Source organism: Bos indicus, chromosome 3 (genome assembly GCF_029378745.1).
Source record: "Bos indicus isolate NIAB-ARS_2022 breed Sahiwal x Tharparkar chromosome 3, NIAB-ARS_B.indTharparkar_mat_pri_1.0, whole genome shotgun sequence".
Lineage (NCBI taxonomy): Eukaryota > Metazoa > Chordata > Mammalia > Artiodactyla > Bovidae > Bos > Bos indicus.
Window position 1 is genome coordinate 117,226,521 of NC_091762.1, and position 18,908 is coordinate 117,245,428.

The 18,908-nt window shown below is 56.8% G+C and overlaps 1 protein-coding gene across 2 annotated transcripts in view; it reads left to right on the forward strand.

Moving 5' to 3' along the window:
- The window catches only part of MLPH (melanophilin), a 46,523-nt gene that overhangs the window by 19,627 nt on the left and 7,988 nt on the right, over positions 1–18,908 (forward strand). Inside the window, exons 3-11 of one of the 2 annotated variants that reach the window (XM_070786942.1) lie at positions 2,152–2,373; positions 2,507–2,619; positions 4,694–4,732; positions 5,355–5,479; positions 7,282–7,401; positions 8,338–8,542; positions 10,633–10,772; positions 18,248–18,436; positions 18,660–18,815. In XM_070786942.1, coding sequence (XP_070643043.1) covers positions 2,152–2,373; positions 2,507–2,619; positions 4,694–4,732; positions 5,355–5,479; positions 7,282–7,401; positions 8,338–8,542; positions 10,633–10,772; positions 18,248–18,436; positions 18,660–18,815 — 1,309 coding nt within the window. The remainder of the gene's footprint in view (positions 1–2,151; positions 2,374–2,506; positions 2,620–4,693; positions 4,733–5,354; positions 5,480–7,281; positions 7,402–8,337; positions 8,543–10,632; positions 10,773–18,247; positions 18,437–18,659; positions 18,816–18,908) is intronic. The other variant, XM_070786943.1, reaches the window with a different exon arrangement.

Below are 18,908 nucleotides of genomic sequence, written 5' to 3' on the forward strand. Positions count from 1 at the left end.
TGGAGAACGAGGACACTTATGGAGAGAAGCTGGACACGGCCCTGCCGAGCCAAGGCGTGGCCTCTAGGTTCTCTGGCTGAAGTAGAGACAGCAAGAGTGGACCTGAAGACTAGGCCCTTTCCCCGGGCCCAGGTGCTCCGCTGGGCCAGGTGGGAAGCCTGAGGCAGACACTTTCTTTGCCTTGTCAATGCAGTTTTATCTAGACTGGCAGTGAATGATAGTATTTTTAGGTTCCTGCTACCTCTAGACTGTGTTTCTTGGCTTGGGGGGCCAAGAGTCTTATTTTGTGTCTGTCTTCATGCGTACTTTAGTGCACAGTGGGGAGAGGGAAGTCAGCGCAGCGCAGCCAACGCTTAGCTCGATCAGGAGGTTCCCAGAGCTCCGTAGAATCACTGCCTTGTCTTAGGCCCCCACCCTGCTCTGGGGCGTCCCCATCAGAAACCACAGTTTCTGCGGAGTTCTCTGGAGACAATGGCATCTAGTGTCTGGCTAATCTCTGTCGCTAAGAATGGATTAATTTTATCTCATCTAAAACTAAAAATATTACGTTTGGCACACATTCTCTGCAGCCAGAACAAGAGCAGTGTGTTCATTGTTGGGGGCACATTTTCCAGTCGGTTCCACTTGGCAAGTTCACCGGGAAGCTGCGACTGAACGCTTGCTGGTGTGAAGAACTGGTTTGCCCGGGACTCTTCAGTCTTATTCAGGAGAACCAACTTGGGGAGTCAACTCAACCTGCTCCAGGAGGAAATACTGTCTGACTTTGCCCTTAGGACTCTTCTGTGTCGCCTTTTTAAGGAGGTTATTCGGGCAGCTCAGACAGTAAAGAATCTGCCTACAATGCAGGAGACCAGGGTTCGATCTCTGGGTTGGGAAGATCCCCGGAGAAGGGAATGGCAACCCACTCCAGTATCCTCACCCGGAGAATCCCATGGACAGAGGAGCCTGGCGGGCTACAGTCCGTGGGATCGCAAAGAGTCAGACACGACTGAGGGACTGAGCACATTCAGGCAGCAGTGGGACCACTGTGACTCTGAACCTTTATGGCTCCCTTAACCTGGTCTGGGTTGAGCTTCTCAACTCTCACAATCAGGTCCCGACCTGACCTCCACTTACCTAGTATTGTCCCCAGCTCTGCACCATTCACTCAGGCCAGGGAGGCAGAGCGGGTGTGGCCGGCCGGGCCCTGGAGAAGGCAGCATCACCCAGACATCTGGATGAGGCTTCTCACATCGTCCTCTCTGACTCCTGCTGCTGTTCTGACCAGACCAGGACCTCCTGGATTTTCTGTCTTCTCTAACCTCCTCTTCTGTTTATTTATTTGGCTGTGCTGGGTCTTAGTTGCAGCACGAGGGATCTTCGTTTGCAGCACTCGGAATCTTTAGTTAGAGCATGTAAAATCTTAGTTGCGGCCTATGGGATCTAATTTCCTCTTAAACAATGAAACTGGGCAACAGATTTACTCTAGATAACCTGACCAGGGTGGCCTGACCAGGGTGCACCCCTCCAGGATCCCCCCTGGCTCCATCTCTGCTAGTTTCCTGGAGCCACCGACCCCACCTGGTCTGAGGGAGCTTGGACCCTGGGTCCTAGTGGCCACTGGTGCACGCTCGTCCAGCTGCACAGGGTGCCTGGGTGGAGCCTGCAGGCTGTGGGCTTTGCATCAGAAAATCTCTGGGCTCAGGGTCAGAGCTGGGGAATGAACCCGGGCTCCAGGACCTCTGCCATCCCCCTCACGTTACACTGAGTCACGTGAGATTGTGCGGGCCGTGGTGGGGAGCCCCTCCCACGAGGCTGAATCTGTATGGTTTGCACCCCTTTGGCAATGAAAGAAAGTCATGGGCATAGTGCCTGGGGAAACATAACCTCATAGAGAGTCACAGAAGTGCTGGAATGCAGTTTCACATTTATGAACGTAGCGGGTTTCGATTCCAGCCTACCTGGACGGCACGTGTTTGAACCCAGCCTGCTGGTCTTCCCTGGAGTGGGATAGGGCGGTGCTGTGGACAGTAAGGCCTGCCTGTGGCGCCATTACCTGACTTTGGGGTCGCTATTGTCTGAATCTCTGAATTTGATAGCTCTCTGTGTGTGTACACATTTAAAGCTTGTTGCAAAAACAAGGGGTGCAATATTTTCTTGTTTCCAATAAAGGGGGTTGAAGGGCAAGATTAAGAAGGAAAACTCCAAGAGGGAGCTGCTTTCAGACACGGCCCACCTGAACAACACCCACTGCGCCCGCTGCCTGCAGCCCTACCGGCTCCTTGAGACCCCCAAGAGGCAATGCCTGGACTGCCACCTCTTCACCTGCAGAGGCTGCGGCCACCCCCACCCAGAGGAGCAAGGCTGGCTCTGTGACCCCTGCCACCTGGCCAGGTGAGTGGGACCTCGAGGTCGGAGGGTCCTGCAGATGAGGGGCTTGGCCTGTCCCTTCCAGGGACTCGTGTGTGTGTGTGTGTGCACCCCCCAGGGCAAGGCGTGGGCCTGAGCTCCGTGTCCCCGCCTGCAGGGTCGTGAAGATGGGCTCACTGGAGTGGTACTACAGCCACGTGAGAGCCCGCTTCAAGAGCTTCGGGAGCGCCCAGGTGGTCCGGTCCCTCTGCGGGCGGCTGCAGGGAGCAGGTAAGGAGTGGGCCTCCTCCCTAGGTGTCTGATTTGGCACCTAGACCCTGTCTTTTCAACAAACATTTCCCGTTGAGTCTGATGATAATCAAGACTTGAAGAGATGGATTATAACTCAGTCAGTGGCTTTCATATTTTGAATCTAAGTATTTATTCCATGAAGAACTTGAAATTCAGACTGTGCTCTTACACTCCACGTGTGTTCACCTGTGTTGTGCACCTTGAAGCCATTTGGGTAGATGAATATTTCAGGGAAGGCTCTGAGGTTGCCTGAACTTGAAAGTTCCTCTTAAACTTGGATGGGGAGAACTGAGCAGTGTTTTCAGGAAGCACTAGCCTGTCACCCTGTCACCTGAGCCCCAGGCTCTGCCGTTACACCTGGCCAGGCATCCAGGCTACGAGAGCTATTAGGCCGCTGTCTGGGGGCTCAGCATCTTGACTGTCTCTACCTGGGGGACCAAGGCCAGTTCCCTCGGGTCTGGATCCCCTGCAGGTCCAGAAAAGGTGCCATGCTCCTGAGACGGACGGTGTCCTCACTGCGCCCAGCCTGGCCGTCTGCCCTGGGCCTTCTGGGGAGGTGCCGCCTTGTGTCTTGTGCCCCTTAAAGCCCCAGGTTAATGGGAGGATGCAGAAGTGGGGCATGGCCACCCCCAGGGCACTTGCACACGCACTGGGCCTGGCACAGGTTTCAGAGGGGTCTCAGCACACTCGTGTGTTTTTATTGTATTTGTTCATATTTCTTCGGCTTCCCAGGGTCTTAGTTGTGGTACTTGGGGTCCTAGGTCTTTGTAGTACACGGGATCGTTGCACCATCTGAACCCTTGCAGCATGAGGGATATAGTTCCCTGACCAGGGATTGAACCCAGGCCCCCTGCATTGGTAGCTTGGAGTCTTAGCCAACTAGACCACTAGGGCAGTCCCTTAGGGCACTGTTGAATTTAGCACAGACCACCCAGAGGCACCCTCACCTGGAATAGCTCTTAGCACCTGGAGGAGCAGACCACCGTGGGGTGAGGGACCTTCCCTGGGCGGGGCTGTGGGGGCATGTGGTAAATCATTGAAACCAGGACATTTTTAAGAGTAGAGCAGTCCTCCTGAGAACCACGCTCAGGACATTTTTAAGAGTAGAGCAGTCCTCCTGAGAACCACGCTGAGACAGCCAGCATCACTAAGTGTGCCCTGGGGACGCAGGGAGGCGCCGTCACCCTATTCTTGGGGGGGGTTCCCCACCTCCTCCCTGGGCTGCTTCTCCACGACCCATCTCTCTATCTCGGCTGGAGCTTATCAGTAAATCCCCATGCCGGCTCGGTCGGCCAGCCTAGGGGCCCCTCTGCGCAGGGCTCAGGCGTGGGAACCACAGGCAACGTGGGAAAAGCCATCCTGCGGAGCATCTGAGAATCTCAAGTCCCCGCTCGTGGTGGGAAACCATAGCCACATCACAACCCTGAGGACCTGGGCCTCGCCCCGGTGTGGGGGGCGCTTATTTCTAGAGACCCGAGTGGGCTCAGGAATCCGCCTTAGGTAAAAAGCCAGGAGGATTCTGACGGCCCAGCCAGGGCCCAAAGCTGCGGGAGCCGGTACCACCCGGAACCTCCCGTTTCCGAACTGTCAACGCTGCCGGCCAGGAGGTGGCGCTGCGGAGCAATCAAAGTCCTGGTTCCGGCCGCTGCCGGTGGGGGGCGGCGGGCAGTGCGGCGGGCCCAGGCCGGGTAATGGTCCCGGGGGCTGCCTTCTCCCTGCTGGCCCCTGTCAGTGCAGCAGACAAGAAAGCGCGCCGGGAGCGAGCGCGAAATGGGGAAGTCTTGCCTTTAAAAAAAGTATTCAAACTTACAGAGAAGAAAGGATCAAAGTGAATGTTTTGAAACCTGGCCCAGGCAGGGTAGCAGGTGGGGGGCCCGCTGGGGTCTTCCCTGCGTGGGAGGCTTCAGAGCGGTGGGCGCGTTCCCCACGCCTCCCTCCTCCGCCCCCGAAACAGGACGGGCAGGCAGTGTCGGGGGGCAGGAAAGGAAGCCCGGCTCGGGCAGGTGGCTCCTGGAGAATGCCGGTCCCCTCAGCGCCTTTTCCTCCATCGTAGGTTTACCTGATGGAGTGCGGAGCGCGCCCGACGTCCACAGTAAGTCCTTCCTGCTCACACAGGTGCCAGGGTGCCCTCTGCCCCTGAGCAGGGGGGATGATCCCCGAGGCTGCCAGACTGAACCCCAGAATTCACGGGGTCATCCTGGTAGTGTCTTAAGAGAAGAATCCAGGCCAGGCCAGGGCGAACAGGAGAAAAGAGGGAAAAATGAGGCTGCAGTGGGGATAACAGGGGATGGGGGTCCAGGCCTGGGGACACAGGTGAGGAAACACCGGGGTCAGGAGAGAGGCGGGGAGGGACGCCAGGGGCTGAGCCTCACCCCCCAGTCTCGGGGGCTGCTGAGAAGGAGGTGAATGGACTGCAGGTGAAGAGGTTTGTTGGGCTGAGCATGACAGCTCCAGGGCCCCTTCGCCCACCGCACCGCAGTGTCTTCAGATCCCTAGGAGGCAGTCAGTGAAGGCGACTGTTGGTGAAAGTGATGCGGGGCGTTGGTTTCCTGCTGTGGATTCAGGCCAGCCCTATGCGATGCTCTGACAGGGCTCTGGAGGCCAGCAAAGGGCCTGGTCCGGTAGCTTCACAGCAGGTGGAGGTGGGGGGATGGACGGATGCGTGGGTGGGTGGGTGGATGAATGGTTTGTCCCGGTCTCTCTTCCTGGTGGAGTCACGCAGGCATCCACTGCAGGTGGGCCTGAGCAGATGCCCGGACACCCAAGTGGAGAGGAAGAGCAGACTGATGAGGATGGAGAAGGGGACACAGCGGCCCAGGCCCAGCCCCTTGGTAGCCAAGTAGGTCTTCCGCCAACCTCGCCCACTTCCCCCCGGAAGCTGGAGCCTCTGTTCTGAATTCCGGAGAAACCTCAGGCTCTGCGTGCCTCCACTAGCTAACCTGGCAGGAGCCCGGAGATCCAGCCACCTCCGCCATGCTCCGGGGTCTCTGAGATGGCTGGGTACCAAATCCAGATGTCCTCTCAGCTCTCAGCATCAGTATCCCGGTGGGAACCCAGAGCACACAGCGGAGGGCAGGGCCTGCCTGGACCTCCAGCCTGGCCCATCCAGCCAAGAGTCCTGGGGCTTGTCCTGAGGGCACCAGTGTCCCCGAGTGAGCCTTTGTACCTTTCAGGGAAGCAGCCCCCTCCAGCTCTCCTCTGTCAACTTTCTTGCTTTTGTTTATAGCCAACCATGAGTCTTGCTTTTATTGGTTTATGCCTGTTTTCACCTGTTTTTTCAAGGCTGTGTTCTTTATTTTATTTATTAGTTATTTTTGGCCCTGCCCAGGCTTTGCGGCTGCGTGTTGGCCTTCTCTAGTTGCAGCGAGCGGGGCTTTCTCTCTAGTTGCAGTGCTCATCTTTCTCACTGGAGGGGCCTCTGCTGTTGCAAGGGCTTCCCTGGTGATTCAGACGGTAAAACGTCTGCCTGCAATGCGGAAGACCTAGGTTCGATCCCTGGGTTGGGAAGATCCCCTGGAGAAGGAAATGGCAACCCACTCCAGTCTTCTTGCCTGAAAAATCCCACAGACAGAGGAGCATGGTGGGCTACAGTCCACGGAGTTGCAAAGAGTCAGACACGACTGAGCGACTTCACTCACTGCTGTTACAAAGCACGTGCTCTGGGCTACACGGGCTTCAGGACCTTCAGCACATGGGCTCAGTAGCTGTGGCTCCCGGGCTCTAGAACACAGGCTCAGTGATTCTGGTGCTTGGGTTTAGTTGCTCCTTGGCATGTGGGGTCTTCCCACCAGGGATCAAACCCGTGTCTCCTGCATTGACAGGTGGATTCTGCCACTGAGCCACCAGGGAAGCCCCGTTTTCCCTTAGTCTGTTTTCACGTAGTTTTCAACTTATTTTTGGAGATAAAGGCAGGAGAGAGAGCCTCTGGGGGTCTGGGCGGGACGACAAGGGGATGGGGGCAGGGGCGGGGCAGGGTGGGTGGTGCTGGATGGAGACCCTTGGAGAGTCAGGGAGTCTCTGAGAGCCACACTGGCAGTTCTGCCAGCTGCTCCCTGGGGAGCACATGCATCTTCTTATGAAAATAGAACTGTACTCGTGCTATTTACTGGGCTCCCGAATCACTCTCTAGTGTCTGAAATATTCCCTGCAAATACATTCAAAAGGTGGAAACCGTTATGAAGGAAGGATTTAGAACTCAGCTCTGCTCTAGCATCTAGAGGTGAAGGAGCTCTTGGGGGCCCCGTTCCCTACCTTCTCCCCATGCTGGGCTCCCCTCCTTCACCAAAGGGGGAGGGCCGGGAGGCCCCCCCCCTTAGCCCAAGAAACCCTGCCTGCCCCCCCAAGGCTGCGGCCCAGGCCTGTGACCTCAGTGCCTCTGAGCAGCCAGGTGCCCATCGGAGGCCCAGCGGGTGTTTCCCCCTGCTCTTCTAAGAGGGGATGGGTGTGCGGATCCTGTGATGGGGGTGGGCTCTGGGCAGCCCTTGGAGCCTCCTTGGAGTCTGCTCGTGTCTAGCACAGAAGGCAGATGGGCCCGTGAAGGAGCCCTCCCTCCCGACCCCCTGCTGCCTGGGGTTGGGATGTCTGGCCCCCACCATCAGGCTGACCCTCCCTCCTCTCTCCCTGAAATCCCTACCTGCTCAGAAAAAGCGCCTCCTCCCCATCCACGGCTGGGACTTTGAGGCCGACTCAGACGACTCCGATCCATTCTGTGGTCACCCGCCAAGCCTGTCCTCGGTCTCAGGGGCCACAGACGGCCTGCAGGTCAGTGGGCTCTCTTTTCGCCCCTGAGTTAACCTGGGGGACAGGTTTTTGGGCCCCAGGAAAGGACAGCATTCTGGGGGACAGTCTGCTATGCTTGTGGGCATAGCATCGGGGGGAGGCAACTGGAGTCGGGGTACAGAGGCCTCACACCCTCCTGTCCTGGAGAGCCTGGGTGGGCTGCTTTGAGAAGAGGGGTGCAGGGCCAATGAGTCGGGGGCCTGGGTTGTCTGTCCTCTAATGAAGGCAAACCCCCCGTGACTCAGGAGTGCAGGGTAGAGGAGTCGGACGGTCCCCGAGTCCCACACCCCTTGTCTGATCCGCAGGGCTCCTGTACCTTATTGCCCAAGCTAGGATGGTCTTGTGGTGGAAGAGGCTGTTAGTAATCACACCAGGACACGGGGCCTCCGCAGGGCTGCCAGGGAGAGCCCGGCCATGTGGTCCCTCGGCTCCTTGGCTCTGTGCCCTTGGTCTGGGCAACCTGTGTGAGGCTCCCTGCCTCCCACCTCATCTGGAAAAGGAGTGATCTCTGCCTCACGGAATCCCTTCCACGAGGGACTGGAGACTGAGCCTGGCGCACCCCATCCCCAGAGTGACGGCGCCCCAGCTGGAGCCCTGACATCTCAGTGCCCTGGCTCTGGTGGTGCCAGCCCAGGATGGGGTCCACCCAGGGCGATCTATGGACCCCTGGGTGCAGGGTCCAAAAGGGAAGAGAGCTGGGACCCAGCACCCATCAGGTCTTTGGTCCACGGTCCTGCTCTGGTGGCAAGTCCAGCCCTTTGAAATGAAAGGGAGTTGAATTGCTGGGGTGGAGAGGAGGGGTGACTTGTGTTTGGTCGGTCAAATGATACCTGAAAATTCTCAGTCCTTGGACTGGAAAGACATTCCAAGGAGCTGCCTGTTCCTAGTGAAACCTGCTGACCATTCCCGTGTGTTCAGGCCCTCACAGATGACCCCTGCGCGGAGGAGACCACCTCCCAGGAGGCCGGGATCCTGGACCAGGCTGATGCCAGGGCCCCTGGGTGCCACCCCCGTCCAGAAGAGCAGAGGATCAGCCTCTCACCTGCCGGACCAGACGAGCTCTCGGAGCTGTGCCTGCCGGGAGAGTCCTGCACTGCAGGCCCAGGGGTCACTGCCACTCCTGGTGAGTGCGCTTGACCGTGGTCTTCCACACAGGCTCCACATGGGAGTCGGGGGTGGCTGGAACCCGGCACCTCGCAACGCTGGGACACTGGCTGATTGCCAGGAGCCCCTTCCTTCCTGGGATTGTCCAGCGTGTGCAGTCCTGGCAGACGCCGCTGTCAGTGGAGCTCCCTGGGGCGGGGTGCCTCCCCGTAACCCTCAGAGGTACCAGCTCAACCCCCTGGCTGGTCACACCTCACTGCCACCCGTGACGGGGGATGTCGAGTGGGAGTGGGATAGAGACACGCAGGTGTCCCTGAAATGACTAGGGTCACCGGTCACCTGGACCAACCTTCCTGGCCGCAGGACCAGGCAGTTCCAAACCTGGGACCGAGATAGGGCGCAGGTCCATCTGGGCTGCCTGCCTGCCTGCTGTGACCCGGGAGGTCTGCTCGTGCTGAGACCCTGGGTTCGCTCAGTTTGATTTTGTTATCAGTGGCTTAGAGATGAAATCTCGAACCACTGTCTGTCTCTGTGCCCTGTGGGAGTGGGCTCCGGGGTCCGGGGGGGTCAGGTGTCCGAGTGATGTAGAAGCCAATGAGACCACAGACAGCCCAGGCTGCCCGCCACAATGTGCTCCCACCTGACCTGACCACAGTGGGGCCAGCTCCCGGGGAAATGTAGTTAAGACAGTGTCTGCCAGGAAATGGGCCTTCTTTCCATTTTCCCTTTTCATTGTATTATAGGGACTCTAATCTCATGATCCACACGCCCATTAAGATGCTGGAGGCATTTGGGGGGTGGGGAGGGGACTTTTATTTCCCCATAAACAATGGGTAAGTGAATCTACATTGACTGAGTCTTTGGATGAAGACGTAGATCAGCACGTTTCCTCCCGGGATCCCTGATCACCCCCAGCACGTGGATGGCGGGGGCAGTGGGAGGGGAGGGGAAGACAGACTCTGTGGAGCTGGGGCAGGTGCCTGGGGGGCCAGGCAGCTCTGAGTACCAAGCCCAGCTCTGCTGACCAACTCACCACCCTATCTCCTGGACTCTAAGACACATTCTGTCACCTCGCCTCTTAAATCGGGAGCATCTTACAGCAAGTGTGGGAGATTGATCCTTAGTGCCGTCTCAATAAATGTATCAGACAAGTCACAAGGTCTGAGCTTTAAAGGAGTACGGTGTGTGCTTGATCAAACCCCTTAACCACCGGGCTCAGTGTCCTCATTGTAAACCAGGGCCAGCACCTAACTCACCACACTGTTGGGGACTTTAAATGGGATGGTTGTATCTGTTAGCTATTGCTGAGTAACAACTTATCACAAACGTACTGGCTTAAAGCTACACACATTGACAAGCCCACAGGGGCCAGGTGTCTGGCACGGCTTCCCCAGGTCCTCAGCACAGGTCTCCTGGGCTGCAACCACAGGGTCATTAGGGCCGGAGCCTCATCCGAGCTCAGAGCCCCGCCCCCAGGCCATGCAAGGTGTAAGCAGAGCCCTGCGGCAGGTCAGACACAAGAGCAGCTTGTGGACGCTGACTCCCGGGACATGGGCTCCTATGTGTCCTCCCATGCAAGCTCGCCCCCTCCCTGTCCCAGCATGGCTGTGTATGGTGCACTCCAGGCCAACCCAGAGCTTGGAGGGTACTTTCTGGTGAGGACTTGGGGGATCTGCCACCACCAGGGCCCAGGAATAAGCCTCTGAAGTGACACCATCGGTGACCCATGCCCATGAGTCTGGGAATCACTAGTCTGGCAGGAAAGCCAGCCCCAGAGACTAAGGTGGAAAGACTTCCAAAAGTCATGCCCACGCGTGGAAACTTGCCGGGACCCACGTCTGTCACACCAGGCACCACCTAGCTTCCAATGCTTGGAGCCCCCAGTGAGTCCCGGCCGGGCCAGGGGCTTCTGTCCCCAAAGTTCCTCGTAGGGGGACAAGGACTCCGCTCCCTTCTTATCTCAGTTGAGGGATCTTCAGCCCCGTATCGTCAGTGGAGTAGAACCATGTCTCCATTGTCTTTGATCTCTCATTTTTCTTCATTGGATAAAATGCCCACTGACCTTCAGTTTTTCACCCCACATAACACAACCCCATTCTCACTCCAAAGGGACAAACATCCTCAGGAATGAGCAGCTGCCCTCCCAGTATCTGGCCGACGTGGACACCTCGGATGAAGAAAGCATCTGGATTCAGAGAGTGGCCTCTCACCATCCCAGACAGAAAGGCTGGACTGCCTCTGAGAGCCAGGTAAAGGGGGACGGAAAGAACACATTCTGGTTGCTTCTTTGGGTCTGAGGTCTTTTTACCTTAACGTCAGTTCACCTCTGAGAGCTTAAAGCTTTCAGAACTTTTAAACTACAAGATTGGCAAGCCCACATAACAGAGATGCGGTGTCTTCAAAATATATTTTTTATTGACATGAAATTCACATAGCACACAATTAACCATTTTAAAGTGAGCAGTCCAGAGCTTTCCTGGTGGCTCGGTAGTGAAGAATCCGCCTGCCAGTGCAGGAGACACGGGTTCCATCCCTGGTCTGGGAGGATTCCACGTGCTACGGAGCTACTAAGCCCATGGGCCACAAATACTGAGCCTGTGCTCTGGAGCCCGGGAACTGCAACTAGAGAAAAGCCCATGCAGCAGTGAAGACCCGGCACAGCCAAATAAATAAAATTCTAAAAATAAAATAAACGACGCATTTAGCAGAATGAACATTTAGCAAAATAACCAATCTGCATCTAGCAGATTCACAAGGTGGTGCAAACACCACCTCTGTCAGCTCCAATCCGTCTTTGTCACGACAAAGGGAAGCTTGTACCCTCCCGCCCCACAAACACCGGCCTGCTTCCTGTCTCTGCGGGTTTGCCTCTTCTGGACAGTCCACATAAATGCGATCGTACAATCTGTGACGTTTTGTTCCTGGCTTCTCTCACTGAGAGCAGTGTTCTTGAGGTTGATCACGTTATAGCAGGTATCAGTACTTGATCCCCTGTAATGAAAATATCTATTTTATACTTTATCAAGTATTGTGTCTTTAGGGAATTCCCTGGGTGTCCAGGGGTTAGGACTCTGACCTTCCACTGCAGGGGACTCGGGTTCGATCAGTGGTTGGGGATCTTAAGACATATATATATATATTTCACAAGAGGAAGAAGCAACCTGTTATTCCAAAGCCTTTCAGTTCAGTTCAGTCTCTCAGTCATGCCCAACTGTTTGAAACCCATGGACTGCAGCACGCCAGGCTTCCCTTTCCATCAGGAGTTGGCCTGGAGCTTGCTCAAACTCATGTCCATTAAGTCGGTGATGCCATACAACCATCTCAGCCTGTCATCCCCTTCTCCTCCTGCCTTCAATTTTGTCCAGCATTAGGGTCTTTTCCAGTGAGTCAGCTCTTCGAATCAGGTGACCAAAGGATTGGAGTTTCAGCTTCAGCATCAGTCCTTCCAATGATTATTCAGGACTGATTTCCTTTAGGATGGACTGGTTGGATCTCCTTGCAGTCCAAGGGACTCTCAAGAGTCTTCTCCAATACCACAGTTCAAAAGCATTGGTTCTTCGGCTCTCAGCTTTTTGTATAGTCCAACTCTCACATCCATACATGACTACTGGAAAAACCATAGTTTTGACTAGAGGGACCTTTGTTGGCAAAGTAATTCTCTGCTTTTAAATATGCTATCTATGTTGGTCATAGCTTTTCTTCCAAGGAGCAAACATCTTTTAATTTCATGGCTGCAATCACCATCTGCAGTGATTTTGGAGCCCTAAAAAATAAAGTCTCTCACTATTTCCATTATTTCTCCATCTATTTGCCATGAAGTGATGGGACCAGATGCCATGATCTTCATTTTCTGAATGCTGAGTTTTAAGCCAACTTTTTCACTCTCCTCTTTCACTTTCATCAAGAGGCTCTTTAGTTCTTCTTCGCTTTCTGCCATGAGGGTGATGTCATGTGTATAACTGAGCTTATTGATATTTCTCCCGGCAGTCTTGATTCCAGCTTGTACTTCATCCAGCCTGGCGTCACAGGCTACCAACTGCTCCCCAGGGCCTTGGGGATGAGAAGTAGGGCTGCCCAGCAGGTAGGGCCTTCGCTGAGCCCCCTGCCCCAGCGCTGACAGCAGGAGATCTGCCCTTCTCCAGCAGGGAGCGTGGGGTGCCGGCCTGTCCTCCGTCCAAGCCGGCCTGGAACGGGCGAGGGGCCTTTCCAGCCTCAGGCCCTTCGTGACTGCACTCTGGAAGGTGGCCTGTGGAGCTCCTGACTTGTAGGAGGAGCCTGTCTTTGCTTGGCTCTTTGGTGAATCAGTGTCAGGTTTGGGCTAAAGCATCAGTGGGGCAGATGCGCGGCTTCAGCTCTGCGTGTCTCCCTCTCCGGAGTCCGTGCCCTCAGCCCGCTGGCCCTCGTTCCTGTAACACCACCTGGAGGTGTCGTCCGACCCGGGGCCGGGCATTCCTCCTGCTCCCACCTCCATCCCTGAGAGGTGTCACTAACCCTTTGCCCTGAGCTCAGCAGGGCATGAGAGGCCCTGAGAAGGCCTGCAGGGAAGAGCGGTCTCTCTCTGCCGTGCGACCCAGGGGGGGTCTCACTTCCTTTGGGGAACAGGTGGGTAGATGCTGACACAAAGGAAGCGTGCTTTGATTCAGACCGGGGGTCACTGGCTGGCCCCTGGGGGGTGGGGGAGGATGGTGGGGGAGAGAAAGGCCACTCCAAGACAGAGATCTCCCCAGACAGAGACCTCCCCAGGAGAGAGACCTCCCCAGGCAGAGACCTCCCCAGGCAGAGACCTCCCCAGACAGAGACCTCCCCCGGCAGAGACCTCCCCAGGCAGAGACCTCCCCAGACAGAGACCTCTCTAAGCAGAGACCTCCCCAGGCAGAGACCTCCCCAGACAGAGACCTCCCCTGGCAGAGACCTCTCTAAGCAGAGACCTCCCCCGGCAGAGACCTCTCTAAGCAGAGACCTCCCCAGACAGACCTCCCCAGGCAGAGACCTCTCCAGGACAGAGACCTCCCCAGACAGAGACCTCCCCAGGCAGAGACCTCCCCCGGCAGAGACCTCTCTAAGCAGAGACCTCCCCAGGCAGAGGAGGGTGGGGGAGGGTGGGGGAGGATGGTGGTGGAGGGAAAGGCCACTCCAAGACAGAGACCTCCCCAGGCAGAGACCTCCCCAGACAGAGACCTCTCTAAGCAGAGACCTCCCCAGGCAGAGACCTCCCCAGACAGAGACCTCCCCTGGCAGAGACCTCTCTAAGCAGAGACCTCCCCCGGCAGAGACCTCTCTAAGCAGAGACCTCCCCAGACAGACCTCCCCAGGCAGAGACCTCTCCAGGACAGAGACCTCCCCAGACAGAGACCTCCCCAGGCAGAGACCTCCCCCGGCAGAGACCTCTCCAGGACAGAGACCTCCCCAGGCAGAGACCTCTCTAGGCAGAGACCTCCCCAGGCAGAGGAGGGTGGGGGAGGATGGTGGTGGAGGGAAAGGCCACTCCAAGACAGAGATCTCCCCCGTACACAGACCTCCCCAGACAGAGACCTCCCCAGGCAGAGACCTCCCCAGGACAGAGACCTCCCCAGACAGAGACCTCTCCAGGACAGAGACCTCCCCAGGACAGAGACCTCCCCAGACAGAGACCTCTCCAGGACAGAGACCTCCCCAGGCAGAGACCTCTCTAGGCAGAGACCTCCCCAGGCAGAGGAGGGTGGGGGAGGATGGTGGTGGAGGGAAAGGCCACTGCAAGACAGAGATTTCCCCCGTACAGAGACCTCCCCAGACAGAGACCTCCCCAGGACAGAGACCTCCGTGGGTTGCAGAACACATCTGGTAGAGCAGTTCCCAGTTCCCAGGGACAAGGGGATGAAGACTAGAATTAAACTGTCTATTTTCAGCAAGTTTTAAATTTAGCAACTTCAGTGACTTTCAGGAAAACACAGATCCCGGTATTTGCCCTACTGACACCAATCCTTCTTGCCTCCTTGAATTTCATGCTTGTACCTTGTCTCTGGAATTCTTCTCCATTTCTTTCTCTTGACTTTATTTACTCCGACTAACATTTCGCCTGCAGGGTGTCCTCCACATCTTTATGAACAGGGAGTTGGGCAGGACGACGAGTGACCTCCCAAGGCAGCAGCATCCCCAAGTGTCAGTGAAGACCCAGGGCCGACCCTTACAGGGTCTTCGTGGAGGAGCTGCTGCAGGGCCCTGGAGGAAGGTCTCTGCCTCCGCCCACCTCTCAGAGCAGCTCTTCTAAACCAGGTCTCACAGACATGCCTGTGGGAGGGCAAGAGTTCTCAAGAATAATCTTTTGTTGGGGTCCATCTGAATGGTCCTCCTGTGACCTATTGTCTGTCTGAGTCTGTACTCATGGTCGGGACTTTCTGGGTGAGGGACTCAGCAAAGACTTTGTATAAACAATCGTTCATGCCGAGAGGCAGCCGAAGATGGTGCAGTGGTACCGAGGATGGATGCTCCAAGGCCCTGAGATGGCACGCCATGGCACGCACCCCACCCCGAGTGGTGGGTGGTGAGCGCTGGGGACCTGACTCAGTTTCCCCACAAAGGGCCTCACCAGCAGCAAGCGACAGTGGTTGTTTTCCTCCACGGCCTGTGTCTGTCTGGACTGTATTTGTAAGTTGTTCGTTTACGTTTTGCTGCAAAGGAGCTGAGAACACTAGGAGTTTATTCCGAGTTGCCACCCGTGTGTCCCGGGAGCGTGTGATTTACCTCGACACAGAGCTCACACGGAGCAGAGTGACTCCCGCTCTTGCAGAAGGGAGGGCCAAGAGCGTTGAGTTCCTGAGCACCTGAGAGGCAGGTGTGCCTTGGGGGAGGGGGGAGTCCACATGGGGCCAGCAGCTCTTGATCCCAGGTGGAAAAGCAGGACAGTGCTCTGTGCATCGTGTCCGTGCCGTCCAGGAGGCGGATGGCCGAGTCCTCGCCCAGAGAGCAGCGTGGAGCCTGAAGCTCACCTCCTGGACTGAGGACTGTGGCCTCCCTGTGGCTCCACGCTGCCCCCCAGCCCCTCTCTGTCAGGATGAGAACTTCCTGATTCTCATCATGGGTGTGCTTCCTTCTGTTTCACTCTGGATGTGACATTTCACTGTGCCTGTGTTGGGCTCTGGTTGGTTCAGCTCTTACCCTCTGGCCACGTGTTCCAGGCCAGCCATGCTCCCTGGGGACACAAGGCTGTCCCCTGAGCACCCCGCCCCGCCCCGCCAGGGATTGATTGTTGCTTCTCAGATGACACAGCGTGCGACCAGAGCTGGTTCCAGTTGCCAGCAGCCACTTGAGGTGACGGCAGGGCCCCTCCTGCCTGAAACCTTCATGCTTAAGTTTCTCAGCTCGTGTTCTTCTCTGGGCAGACTTGCCCACTCAGGGCCCTTGCTGCTGTGAAAATCAAACTAATTAATTACCTACGAAACTACGCGGAAGAGTCTTCCCAGCCCGCTGGCGCCATTTGCCTCTTAAGACAAGGCGGCCCACGGACAAGATAATGGCAGGAAAGATACATCTGCTGGGCTCGCAGGAAAATGGAAGAATTGATTTCCTCTGTCCCAGCCTGGGAGCTAATAGACTGTGACTCAAGATTCAAGAGCTGGTGACTCAGGGACGAGGAAGCCGTACACTGAGTCACTTCAGGTCGTTACCTTGGTGCCTCCTGGCCCACGGTGACCCGGGGCACTGGCCGTTTCGTTCCATCAGGCTGGCGCGATCAATTCCCACCTTCCTGTATGGCTCACGATCAGTGGTGACGTGTCCACTGCCCACGGCAGTGACGCCGAACGTGTCACCTTTCCTGCTTTAGTCATGTTCCCCAGGCCCTGCTGCCTGCTCCTGCTGCAGCTTGGCGCCCCAGAGCCCTCTGGTCAGAACAGAGGCCTCCCAGTTCCCTTCCCAGCCCATGTCCCTGATGGCGCGCTTAGCTCTCCTTCCACCGCCTGGCGTCTGGAGCTCCCAGGGTGGTGGGTGTCAGTGTCCTGATGGCGGGTGCGGCTCCATCTTCCAACCACTGAGTCCCACCCTCTGCTCCAGATCTGTGAGCGGATATGCAGGTGTCAGCTGTGGATTTCCTGCTGATACAGTCATGCGTCTGGAGCCAGGTGACCCCCAGGGGCCAGGCAGGGGCCAGGAAGGTCCCAGCCAAGTAAGGAGAGAGAGCTGAAGCCCCTTTGTTAAGGGAGGTTGAGGCACCCACCCAGATCTCTTGAGATTTCCTGGGTTGTGAGCTTATGCTTGGTGCTTAGAGAGCTGGGGTGGGGGCGGTGGTGGTGCGAGTGGGGTCCCCTGCCCCATCAGGCCCCTGCCATCAGCTGTACCTAGAGCCTGTGCCTCAGTGGGCCCAGCAGAAGGTGCAGGAAACTCAGAGGCGTGCAGGGGTGCAGTCTCAGTCATTTCAGTTCAGTCCTGTCTGACTCTTTGCAACCCCACAGACTGCAGCACGCCAGGCCTCCCTGTCCATCACCAATTCCCAGAGTTTACTCAAACTCATGTCCGTTGAGTCAATGATGCCATCCAACCATCTCATCCTCTGTCGTCCCCTTCTCCTCTACCTTCAATCTTTCCCAGCATCAGGGTCTTTTCAAATGAGTCAGCTCTTCGCACCAGGTGGCCAAAGTACTGGAGTTTCAGCTTCAGCATCAGTCCTTCCAATGAATATTCAGGGCTGATCTCCTTTAGGATGGGCTGGATGGATCTCCTTGCAGTCCGAGGGACTCTCAAGAGTCTTCTCCAGCACCACAGTTTGAAAGCATCAATTCTTCAGGGCTCAGCCTTCTTTATGATCCAACTCTCACATCCATACATGTTGGTTCCCTTCTATTCCAGCCCCTGTTTATGCTGCAATCGCAACTGCATTTATAACAGAGATTTTAACAATTTTGACCAAATAATCTCACCCTGAAAATTAGTTTTGAGAAGCACATACACAGATAAGAGCCTGGAGCAGAGATTGCCAGATACAAGCACTATTTTCCTCCGTGTTTCTCAGCAGCTGAGGCAGATAAGTAGACATTCTGGGTTGTATGAATCTCATCCAAGCCAGATGACAAACTTCCCTGGCTCTAGATTCAAGAAGGGACTCGAGGCAAAGGTGCTGCTCACGGTGTCACAGAAAACACGCCTGCAATGTTCACACAAGAGTCACAGATATGCTGTGGACACGTCTCAGCTCCAGGCAGGCATCTGCGACTCTGACTCCCCTTGCAAAGCCGACAGGAGGCGTGGGCACAGAGCCTGGCAGGCAGAGACACGCCGCGGTCAGTGCACGTGAATGCCACTGTTCTTATGCAAGTTCAGGACCCACCCCTGAGCCCTACTTCAGTATAAACATGAAGCGGACAGAGGAAAACCCAGAGAACATGTCAACTTGCTGGGCCTCAGCCAACCACTTCCAAACAGTCCAGGCCGAGATCTTGGTTTGGCACCTTAACAGTGATGCTAAGCCCTGGGAAGTAGCTTGGGGACCCAGTTTGGGGACAGAGAGCTATTCAAAATGGTGCCTCTCCAATGGCTTGGATGCTGTTAGGATCTTTAGGACGCCCCACCCTGCCTGGTTCTGGAGGCTGGGGTGGGCAGCACCTTGGCCATGCTCGTGTGGAGGGTGGATGAGACCACAGCTCCAGCCGAGTCCCAGGGGGGCGGAGGACGGGGTGCCTCCCGGAGCCCTGCCTCTGAGCACGGTGATTCCACATGACCTGCTGAGTGAGACCCACCCGCTTGTCCATTTCAGCATCCAGGTGGTGACGAGCCCACAGATGCCGACGCAGAAGAGGCGGCCCTCAAGAGAAAGCTGGAGGAGTTGACCAGCCACATCAGTGACCAAGGGGCCTCATCCGCAGAGGAGGAGGAGGGCGCGGACCCAGGGGCTGAGATGGGCAGAAGCAAGACCGTCGAGGACCACCCTGGGGCCACCCGGGAGGTGAGGTCCCCCGCGTGGTCTCAGCAGGAGACGGGGAGGCAGGGCCAGGGATCAGCAGTTTGTGACTAAGCCACCAGACACAACCGTTGGTGGGTCCTGAGGGCCCCGGGTGCCCGGCCGCCCCTGGAGTGCAGAGAGAAGCATCGTCAGGACGGGACGTGCGTCAGTGAGAGCCCTGCGGCCTCTCTGCCCCGTGGTCACACTTGGGGCTTCCCTGTCCTAGGTCCACACGGCTGCAGGCCAAACGCCCAGCCAGGGAAAGGACCCGCTGAGTCCTGGGGACCCCGAGCAGCCCAGCAGGACCACGGAGGCGGAGCTGGCAGAGCTGGAGGGCCGAGTGGCCGCCACAACTTGCGAGGTGCGGCGGACGGAGAGCCAGGTAGGCGGCTGGCCGCACGATGCCTGCCCCGCTCAGGAGATGGAGCACTGTTCACTTCACGAGAAGGAATAAGTGAACCCGGAGTCCCCAGGC